This window comes from Asterias amurensis, chromosome 16 (assembly GCF_032118995.1).
Source record: "Asterias amurensis chromosome 16, ASM3211899v1".
NCBI lineage: Eukaryota > Metazoa > Echinodermata > Asteroidea > Forcipulatida > Asteriidae > Asterias > Asterias amurensis.
The window spans coordinates 8,286,562-8,298,785 of record NC_092663.1 but is presented as its reverse complement, the minus strand read 5'-3'; the positions used below and the strand labels follow the sequence as shown (position 1 = coordinate 8,298,785).

At 38.3% G+C, this 12,224-nt stretch overlaps 1 protein-coding gene across 1 annotated transcript in view; it reads right to left on the bottom strand.

Moving 5' to 3' along the window:
• Window positions 1-569: 569 nt before the first annotated feature.
• Window positions 570-12,224, bottom strand: part of LOC139948633 (ras-like GTP-binding protein rhoA) — a 33,025-nt gene continuing 21,370 nt past the window's right edge. Inside the window, exon 5 of the mRNA XM_071946833.1 lies at window positions 570-5,079. Coding sequence (XP_071802934.1) covers window positions 4,780-5,079 — 300 coding nt within the window. The 3' untranslated portion in view covers window positions 570-4,779. The remainder of the gene's footprint in view (window positions 5,080-12,224) is intronic.

The window sequence follows — 12,224 nt, the reverse complement described above, 5'->3', positions numbered from 1 at the left end:
GGGAAGATTCTTTTCATATCATTATGATTTATTTGATATTTATTCCCTTTTTATTAATTCAATTGTAAAGGTTTAGAATTGGTTAAATGGAACTTGTGCCAAACATCTTGAAAACAAAATAATTCAAAATCAATAATAGGAATATAATCAAATGATTTGTATTGATCTAATCCTCATGAGAAATTAGTTTTGTTTTAGACATGAATTATTTTCTCCAATTTATAAAAGGGTATGGGTACTTTTTGTAGGACAAAAAACACAATGTCCACTGATTTACATTAAACTTACACAATTTGAAAATAAAGATGGTAGAAAGCTTTACTGAAAACATTACTTGCTGAGGTGCTGTAGTTTTTGAGAAATTATTAAAACAATGTCATGAAAATAATTTTCGTCTTGGTGATCATGAGACGGAAATTATTTAGCATGTACAAACGAATTCTCATGACATTGTTTAATGTTTTACAAATTTCTCAAAAACTACAGCACATCAGCAACTTATATTTCAAAGGAAGCTTTCTACTATCATTATCTTCAAACGGTGTAGGTTTAATGTAAATCTGTGGACATTGTGTTTTGTGTTACAAAAATTACCCAAATCCTTCATAACAACATTTTTATATTATAACTTACAAATTCACAAAAAAACACTTCTTCTTTTCTGAAAAATGTTTTATTAAAAATTGAACTCTCAAAATAAGTAATTATATACATTATATACATACATTTTTTTACAAGAACTTTAAACAATTAAATAAATGACCATTGGAGGCCGTTGTCCAAACATCGGCAAACACAAAATAATAAGCAACATAATAGAGATACACAATACCCACAGTCATGGGAATAAAACGGTTAATTAATTATACATTTAAGGCATTAATTTATTTCTCTACCTCAATGCCTAGAGCCAAGATTGGTGTACCTGGCCTAGTTTTCTGACCTCTGCATTATAACTTTCACTTTGTTAGCCCAAGCCAATCACTGGCCCTCAGCTTACATAAACCTTGCATACGTACTCAAATGTAGAGTAAGCAATTATAGGTTTTCACCATCTGGTTTTATAGGTCTTCTGAAATTGCATTATTACTTTCCCTATAGTGGTGTTTCAGCCCAATATAAATTAACTTCAAAAATGTCCGTTTATACATCTAGATGCAGAGAATCAAGAATGGTTCATTGAGTTTAAAAAAAAAGACAATGCCCAATGTACAATGCAAACTCTGCCCTTTAACACAGTTGCTGATACTATGCATATTATCTGTAAAGTGCACTGTCCATCATGAATTACAGTACAAGAAAATAATTAACATATAAATGATTTATACAGCAAGCAAAGTACAAACTAGGCCATGTAACTATAGAGACATTCTCTATAATGTAACATAGTTGTTTCCAGAGCAACCTTGTACAATATCAGGGCATTTATGGCAGTCAAAAGGATACTACTTTGAACTGGTTTAGGGTTATAAACTTTTTTGACTGTGTTATAAGTTCCACACATCAAACCATGGTCAAACTAATATCAGCTTAATGAGTTTTGAGAGGGTCCCCTTTTTTCTCACCAAAAATTGATAAAACTCAGACAATGCAATCTTAATAAATATTTTCTATGATTTCACTGTGTACAGTTTGTGCCTACAGGAAATCCAGTCTCTTTTGTAGTCATGTAATGTCACAGGTTACACAGTCTATCCAACTTTGTTGCACTGAGAACAACATCATGTGAGCATTTGTTTTTTCTTTTTGTTTACACTAAAATAATATACTAAATAAACTTTTAAGTCACAAAAAACATTTACAGTGAATCACAATCAATGTCAAGGTATCGTTTTTATACCCAAATTTGTCAATTATGCAAAACTCACTCAGTATTTTACATGCACAGGGGCCCAGATCCCATTCATTTTTAACAATCTCAATCTCATGCATTTTCTACATTGCAGCAAACTGAGCTGAATTTGACAAAACCTTTTTCTAAATTGTAAAAATTGTTTAAACCATCATTTTAAAATGAGTTTTCGCTCTTCATTTATTTCTGGGAAAAAAACCCTGTTTCAAAACAGAAACCTTGGTAAAAGATTTAATGATTTATTGATTTGATGGCAATGATTGTGAATTTTGAGATACCAATCAAGTTTTTTTAAGATCAGTACCCAAACTTTCAAAGGGCAAGGCCACTTTCATTTTGCAAAGGGCACTTCAATTGTAAAACATTAAAGTCAATGGAAAACATTCGAAGGGGCACCAAGGCCAATGCATGGGGAAACAGAGGCCTCAGCCTTCGTGTAATTCCAGGCCTTGTGAACACTTGTGTTCTCTGCTATAAATTATTCATTCGGATAAAGACAATCAACAGGAAGTTTGGATTATAGATTATAATCAGATTCTGTACTGGTGAGTATTGGCCAAGTCCTTGAATTGTGAAATAGTTGAAATCAGCCCTGAACTTTTCATCCAGGGACTCTGAAAAACACAACCATCTGCTATATTGCACAATATTTTAAACATTTCAGTGTTTGTCTTTATTGAAATTTGTTACTATGTTATTGAGATTATCTCTGCAGACTTTTAAAAGATAGGGAATTTAGGGAAGTTTTAAAAATATCAATAAGTCAGCTTTTAGTGTTAAAACACTTTCTTTTTTGAAATAGCCCAGATTTTAAATTAAGTTACATTCACATGATCAAAAACTACATTAGCCCATTTTGAAAGTGTATTGATCTCATTTAATGAGTGTTTTTTAAACAAGTACGGTTTCGCAGTTTTAGTAACCCAAAAGGCAAGTTGCCTAGTGAGGTATCATACCATCCTATTGTTTGTTTGTTTGTTTGTTTAGAAGATCTTCTAGTCAAGGGAACTGGGCAAACTCCCACAAAGTGGATATAAATGCAATGCTGGCAACATTGGTTTAACGCCTGTGATTATGAATTGCACAAATCAACAAATTATGATTCAGAAATTAGACGACAATATCTATTCTAGTCATTGTGAAATCAGTGGTTAGATTGGTAGTATTTGAATGGTTCTACCTCAAGGTTTAGTAAGGTAAAAATCATGATTTCTACTGTAAGGAGCATGGCAAGATTTGTACTGTACAGACTAAACATTTTACAGAGATTTAAACAGTGTAGAGCGTTAAAAATGAACTTTCAAGATTTGGAATGAGAACCTATCCCCCTAGCTTCTCATAAAACAACAGAACTTAAAAAAATTTGATTGTCACTAAAATAATTGTTCACCGAGCTAACTGCTAGTCTTTATTTGGCGATGCTGTTTTTTTTTTTTTTATCACTCCTGCCAGTAGAGGGCGCTACATTGATTGGGACCAATTTTGTTTTGATCCAGAGATGTTTGTTTGATAAAGATTTCTTTTCCAATTATTTGTGGGTTGATTATGTGACTTCGCTAACAAAACCAACATCACTATATTTAAACATGTACAACTTATCCCTGTGTATAAAAGGATTGCTATACAAGTACAGTGTACATGTAGCAGGATGGCCCAACCAATGTACGTGTACCATGTATTTTTGACTATGTCCCTCAACTTTCTGAGTTTAAATGTACATGTATTAGCACCGTTACACATCTACTGAATATAAATTAATCGCAGGCTGCAATAATGTGTGGATTTTGTTTGTAGTATATACCACTTAATGCTGAGATGTACATCATGTAAGTGCGTCACTTATTGTTTACCACAGGAAACACATCCTGTTTTTTTTTTTCTTCCTGTATTTTAAAAGTCTTTATCGCATATTAAACAGGAGACCAGATACATTTTGTCTTACATAGGCCTTGATAAGCAGCGACTTATGTGACTTCGCTAACAAAACCAACATCACTATATTTAAACATGTACAACTTATCCCTGTGTATAAAAGGATTGCTATACAAGTACAGTGTACATGTAGCAGGATGGCCCAACCAATGTACGTGTACCATGTATTTTTGACTATGTCCCTCAACTTTCTTAGTTTAAATGTACATGTATTAGCACCGTTACACATCTACTGAATATAAATTAATCGCAGGCTGCAATAATGTGTGGATTTTGTTTGTAGTATATACCACTTAATGCTGAGATGTACATCATGTAAGTGCGTCACTTATTGTTTACCACAGGAAACACATCCTGTTTTTTTTTTTTCCTGTATTTTAAAAGTCTTTATCGCATATTAAACAGGAGACCAGATACATTTTGTCTTACATAGGCCTTGATAAGCAGCTTTATATATTCAACTCATTTATAACTGAGGTTGAGTGCCCATGGATGATATCACATTGCCCTGGTAAAAATGGCTTTGTTGAGCAGGTTCCCATAGCAACTGTCTGCTGTAGAGTATGTACAAAGCAACGTCTGGTTCCTATGGTAACATGGCAACTGGCTCAATGCACTCATTCCATCATTATTGTTCTACACTTATTCTGGATAACTTATGCAGGTCATAGGTCAAAGAAGTTTCCACAAATGTATAAATAAAAGTTCAGTCAATCACATTCCTCAGATGCATGTAGTGCTGTGATTGTTGACACCAACCTCTGTTGAGGTGTTTTTATTCCATTAAAAAAAAACATAGACATCCAAAAGCCTCTCTTGTATGTCCTATGAATCACAATAAATAGTGGATTAGAAACCCAACTCGTTTGTGGCTGTTCCATGGCAGAGATCTGTGATGGACTCACTTAAAAGTCTGTGACTCATCTGAGCATGATGTCATCGTCTAGATGGCTGATGACTGAGTTGATATTTAGAAGGTGGCTCGAACAGTTTGTTTACATGACAATGCATCCTCTTGACTCTCTCTCGACTACCACAGCCTTCACCCGTACTGGAGGAGGGATCTTTGGCTCACTCTTCTTACGGATGCTGAGACGTCTTAGGGAGGATGTGTTGATGGGGAAGGTGCCTCCTTTGCATGCTGACGGGAGGTCAATGTAGGACTTTTGTAGTTTCAATTTCCCCATGGTGGCTAGGGAGGCCATCTCAAAGACTTCCTGGACTGTTGTTGGACTTGTGCGGGCGGAGCATTCTACGTAGGCCGCTGCGCCAATCTGTGTTGCTGCTTTGGCTCCCTGGAAGGCAAAACAGATATAAGAGAAACAGTTAAAGACAGAGTAAAAGTTAAAAATATCTAGCATTCTCCAGAATATGGTCAGAGCACACCTACCGAAACATCGAGGAGCAGTACAAACCGGCTCCTTTCAGAGCCACAACAAATCACAAAAGAGATTCTTACATAGTATCTCTGAAACCTTACTTACATAAAAAAGTAATTTAACAAACAAAAGCTGAGAACAGCCCTCTGAAAGTAAAGTACCAAGGTAATAATCAAATATTTTACTCTGAAATACTGCCAAAGTCAACAAAATAGCAATTGATCAACTGCCTTGTAATAACCAATGCTTGTTTTGATTGCCACAATTTAAATAAGCCAACATTATGATTTGAGCAGACACAAGATCCCGACACAACAAAACCCAATTTTCAATGTTTACATTGAATCGTTGCAATGAAATTTGATGACATTTTCCACCGGTCGTTCGGTTTGGACTTGGATGGTGTGTTTATTAAAAACTAGTGGATGGAAATCATCTCACTCCTCATAAACCAAGGAGTTAAAAATAGATGAAACTAACCCAGGTGTTTGATGCTCTGAGGGTGCAACCTGAGAGTGTGGAAACACTAAGGAAATCTCTTTAAGACATGTAAAATAAAGTGGAACTAGGAAGGAAATCTTGAGACGTCTCTTGGGAATGCATGGAGGTGGAACATTATACAAACAGAATTAAGGAGTACATGACATTTTTGCATAGCAATGGCTGGAGGTCGTAGTACAATTAAAACTTCATTGCAACACCAGAGCTCAAGTGTTGGCCAACCAAGGTTGGAAAACAGTCCATGGGAAGCCATAAATGGGAGGCCATCAATGCAAAACAGTTTGTAACACAGCCACAGTTTGTAACACAAATGTTCGTTGAATATTCGCTGAACAAAGCAACCAATCATAGGATGTTTGAAATGCTTTTGAACCCAAAACCACATCCCTTTCAAGGGAATCGATTCTCGAAATTGGTTAAATTATCAACAGCTGCAGTGCTTCTTAAGCTCATCGAGAACGTGTTGATGGACATTCATTTTTGCAATAATTACCAAAGGTATCCCTCCCTTTAAGCAAACTTAAAATTATCATGTCACCCGACAAGGATGTACATAGTATGCCAAAATAAAGACTCCAAGTTGCCAACAGGATGGATTCGGCAGCTGTTTGGAGCGGGAAGATAAATACCAAGGGGGCCCTGACTTACTGTTCCAGAATCTGTGTTGGAGCATAAAGCATTGTTGACCCCCAACGAACTCAATCTGCCCTATTTGCATAGAACCGACAGTCACACCAACAAACACAAATTCGGACTAAACTTACAAGGCAAAATAGCATGTGCGGATAAAGGGGTTTAAGGATAAAAGCTCAGGTTACATTTCTCCTCTGTTTATCCGGAGTCTAATTTCATGAATCATCCTATTTATAGACCCATATAGATTATCTCCTTATAGATTGTTACTCAGGTGCAGAGAAATTGCATCCAACGTCTACAGCAAACATGTCAATTCGGAGGAGTTTTGAACATCAAAGACTGCTCGGAGAAATATCAGTAAAATTGAATGGTTAAAGTTTGATAATTTTAATAGGCACACTGAGCCTTTTGGTTTCAGGAGGAAACAAATTATTCATCAGTCTAACCTTCTCCATGTGTCTAATTGTTTATGCAGTAATTTTAATCAATTTTTCGTTTGCTTTATAAAAAGTATGAGTCTTTTCTGTCGATTCTAGAGCTCCAGAGGCATGTTGCATCATCCCTCTGCTGCTCTCTTTAGAGAAATTCCATCATAGTTAGACACACCCTGAAGTAAAAATGTTTGTTGATGACTAACAGATGACGCCCAATTTAGAAGCATCACTCCAGTACCTAAAGGGTCATGGCAGATGTAGAACAAATATCGGATGAAATAAAAAGTTCTGTCTAAACAGTATTAGCTAAATAGTTTTTAAAACTCAGCTTGTATCTTCAGGCCTACTATACGGGTTACAATACAGTGCCATTCGCTTTTGAGGATACCGTATTTTCCTGCGGATAAGACGCTCGGCGGACAAGGCGCAGGACGCTAAAATGACCAAAAAAAATTCAAACGTCAGCAGACAAGGCGCACCGCCGCACAAGGCGCACGTTTAACCGCAAACAAAAGAACACCTGGCGCCACCCGTTGTCGGTACATTGACACAAAGACGTAATTTGTTGCCTTTGAGAACCTACGTATACCGACCTTTATCCAATCAGCCAACGCTGTATATTGTAAATAACATAAAGTTCGGCCCAATCAGCGGGCAGAAACCATGGTCCACGCACTGTCTGAAGTTAATTTTATTTGCAACATGAACACAATGCCTCCCTGGACACATCCATCCGACGTCCCCACAAACTACGATGATCCTTGCTGATACAGATACATTGCAACGACAGACGGACGTAGCGTGTGGGTGTAGTAATGTATCCTCCGGCCGGGATGTCGCTGCATGCACATTACTATGCACATGTACACAGTGGATTGCGCTGCTCAATCTCGAGATTGCACAACAGATGTTGGAGACCATGTGGGCACCGTATTGAACGATGTTCGCCGACGGGTTGCGCTAAGCCGTCGCATTTGCGCTGCCTGGAAATGCGCCAAAATTCCCACGTGACTGTGCGGATCCCAAGCATGCCCAGACATAGCCTGAACGTATGCAGTCAAATTCCATTGCGGACTTGAGAGCAGTGACTATTGGGCATCTATATCACTGCACGTTCATTGTATCCAAAGGGAATCACTGGATCTAGCGGCAGGGACCTTCCGGATAAAGACAGGGGCGCAGTCTAGCCCACACGTCGAGTCTTGTCTCAATGCGTTTATTGCTGGTTCACGTATTTTTTACCAATAGAGAGCGTTTAACCTCACGCTATTATACAATGTTCCAAAACGCCCTCTAGCGTTCAATGTTTCTTGTATTTATTGTCACACTCACAGTAACAACGACTATAGGCGTGATATCTGCTTTTGTGTTGCGTGATTAAATTTACAGACCTCGGAACGGTTGCGTTTTGGGGCTAATTTTCTGTGTCGTTTTGAGAGATTTTCGAGTCTGAACTTGGACATCGTTGATTTTACAGGCAAGTTTCATGCAAGGGCAACCATGATTTTAACAACCGTTCCTACCCGAAGTTTTGAAGCAATAGAATAAAATAAACCCTCAAAGTTTACCACACAATAGCGGTTGGGTGAATGACGTTTGTATGAAGTTATTGACTGTCAATCGTTTTCGGAACGAATACCCGGCCACACAGAAAAACGTTTGTACACTGCCGACGTCTGTTGGACCGAAATTGCGGCATTAATGGAATGAAAGCACGGTCATGGGGTATAAACACGTTGCAGCATTGTTGGAATAGTTGGACCGTCTGGGGGATTGCGGCATTGTTCGAACGAAAATACGGTCTCAGTGTCTGAATAGCCTTGTTCGACCGCATTATGGAGTAAGGATTCTTCACACAAAGATCGTTGATTTGAACTGGACATGAAGGTATTTTTTATTTCACGCAGTGATCATAAAAAAAAATCAATCGTCAGCAGACAAGGCGCACCGAAAGATAAGACGCATCGATGTTTTTGGGGTCTAAAAAGTCAGATAAGACGCGTCTTATCCGCAGGAAAATACGGTAGATGGGTTTTTGGCCCCCAAAAATTGCGTTTCGTGGCCGAGCATTCATGTGCACCCATCTCGAGCTCAGGTCCTAGACTTGACACTTGTGTCCTCAAGCAAGACAACTTGCTGCATCCTTTGGGTGAGGTGAAAAGCCATTGATCCCATGTGTTGTGTAATGCACTTATCAGAACTAGGTTACGTTTATTGGTAAGAGAAGGGGTTTCCCAAGTGTTTCTGGCAGCGGCTGCTGAATGCACTGCTGCACCTTGTAAAAAAACTTTATTGACCCATTTCACCTGACGTCGTCATCAACAAAATCTTGAATGCGCCATACTGGTGGGCAATTTCACTGTACGTTTTTATATATAATTCTATGATGTGCGTTATGCAGTGAAAGTGCGCGTTTTAGGGCGACGCGGCATCAATACACGTAAACCTAATTTGCCCACCAACATGGTGAGTGCAGATCAGTCGCCACGTGTGACGCGCGTGCAAGGGGTCAATAAGGTGCTAAGTAACTGGTCTCAAAATTCAAAAATCTCAGAAACCTGTCTGCAATGTTTCTCCTTTTTCAACCGCATGAGCACCTGTTTGGTATTTAGTGCACTATTTAAGAATCTGTTGCACTATTGTGATTATTATTAATAGATTTAAAAAATATATTAACACCAAATAATGTTATGCACGACTTCAGCCGACTGAAAGCAAATCCTTTCATTTCAGCAGACCTAGGATTTGATTTTTCCCAATGGCTTAGTCATCTGCTCTAAAAGTAATTGATTTTTACACACTTTGACACCATCAAGGCTAGAAATTGATGTCATTAATTTATCTAACAGCAGGGGAAGCCATGACAAGTGTAGAGGTGATGTGTTAGTGTGTTCCCAAGGACTTCTTGTGCACGCTTTTTTTTATTTTTTTCGCTATTCGGCTGTCAATTTCACTTTGAATGTTTTTGTTCTACGTAAAAGGGGAGGTATACATGCACCTACTCCATGCTCAAGTTAAAGTTGTTTAGAAAACTGGAGAAGTATTTTACTCTTCTTGTTTTAGTTCGCTTACTCTGAGCGATGCTGGGAGAACTGTGGACCAGTAGTTAGACTGTATGTATAACTTGCAATTAAAATAAAAGGTTGTGGGTTCGAATCCTACCAAGCTAACTGCTGATTTCATAACAACTAAAATAAGCATTGTCATCTAGTCACTGAAACACAAATTTCTTGATTTGTGCAGTTCATAATTCCAGACTTTAAACCAGTGTTTGTATGAAAGACATTGGCTGTTGCAAGCTTGATGTTTATGTACCCTTGTGGAAGTTATCGAGCTCACGCCATTAAAAAAAAACACATGCACAAAACAGAATGAAAAACAACAAAAAGTACCTAAACAAACACCTTCATTGCCACAGTTTGCATGTTTTACATGAGCTTTGATAATATTAGCAAACCAAGGTATGAACGTATCCTGTTGCATCAGTCAAGCTGGCTGGGTTGAAAAAAGATCACTGTACTTTCCGTATTACCCAATATTACCACTGATCACTGCTAGGACATGTTGATTGATAAGGGGAGTAGGTGATAACTAACTGATTAGTAATGAGGTGTATCACCTGTAACCACCCACTCACTATGGCAATGCATCCATGGAGGCTGGGGGAAGGGGGGGGGGGGGTTATCTGAGTCCCCATATCACCACTTCCCTAGTAGAATTAATATAACACCTGTCTGCTGGTTCGTTGGCCGCCCAGCCCTGAGGCTTATGACCCTCTCTGGATCCACCCATGAGCCATTTACAAGTTAGATTTGAATAGTGGTAATGTGTATATGATTTCACAATATGGGGCACCAAGGCAAAGACCAGGGCAACAGGCCATGTGGCCTTGGTGTGTAATTCAAACCTGCAAAACTTGTGGTACAAGTGACCTGCTTAGTCACAAGTTACCGCTTAAATATGTATGAATTCCTCATCAGATGTTAGAGACAGTTGCTGTGTCAAATTGTGTTAGAATAAGCTTAGGCAAACTCCAGATAAACAAACCCTGGTACCATTATGTAATGAATGTTGGCCATCACTCAAATAACTTTGCAAAAAGCTTACCTCGAATCATGTGGCATAGCAACTGCTTGGATATTCTATGTTGAAGGTACAGAATTGCTAGTAATCTGTTTCAGCTTAGCAATACTTGTTAACGCTAAGCAAAGTTTTGTTTTGATGTTTGAAGATTTGCATGGTGTGGAAAATGAGAAGTAACTCTAACTAGTAAACTTTTCATGTGGTTCCACTGGCAAGTCCTAGACAATTTTTTGTACTTTGTTTGAATTGATTCACACATTTGGTAATGGTTCACACTCCGAAATCATGTACAGAAGGTTTGAAGCATGAACTTTCTTATGGATGGTGAGGTAGATCATAGAGAAAGGACAAAGAGTAGATCCAGGGTCACGCCACACACTCTTCCTACGTACAAAATGGCAGCGAGTTCTGCCTACGTGCAGACATTCATGTTTGATTATTATGGCTTTAAGTCAATTCTAAATATATCTGTGTCGAAGCTGGCCAAGTGTCATGTATCAAACTTGCTGTGATGATTTGTTTTCCTTTCTCAAGCGTCTTAATAACTTTTTTGTCAGCTTCAAGTGTAAAATAACAAGAAGCCAGTGTGGAATTCAAGGGGTCAGGGGTCAAGCAGGCCTGGGGCTCCCCTTGCCCCCCCCTGTCTTTGTCTTGGTGCCCCGCCTTAAAAACTTCCCACACAAGGCCTTTATTAGCTCTATCATGCCGTATAATATTATTCTATGAAAAATTGAATGAAGTGATCTTTTGTCTAGTATTTTATCTTGGAAGAAACAGGAATTCTGAAGAAAAAAAATTCAAAGAGCAATTCCTTGCTGTTTTGCAACAAAATAAAATGCACAGACAGGATTTGTTTTTTCCAAAGGGTTTGTTTGTTAGTTTGTTTAGATGATCTTCCTGGCAAGGGAACTCAGCAAACTCCCACGAGGGGATATTAACACCATGCTGGCATAGCCAATCTCTCCCACACGGTGATTATGAAGTGCACAAATCAAGAGATTGTTGATTCAGTAACTAGATGACATTGACAAACAGAGATTGTGAAATCAGTGGTTAGCTTGGGGGATTCGAACCCACAACCTTGTATTTGCAAGTCCCGCAGTCTCAACCATGATCCACAGTCTATTAGTCAGGTCTGCACTATCAATGCATGACTGTGTGGACATTTCATTTTCCTCTCTTCAATAAGTGAAGTTCGTCTCACTCCCCCGACTATTGTGAAACGATGAACCATTATCAACAAGGGTAAATATTCTAGCACCTGCTGCTTAAAGGGGCATTGTGAAGAGAAACCAGAGGAGAGACTGGGTGTCTTTACAGACTTTGTTTTTAAATTTTTATACCATTCACAAAATGTGGGCAGAGGGTACCCCCTAATGTTCCTATACTTTTTCTTCATTACATGAT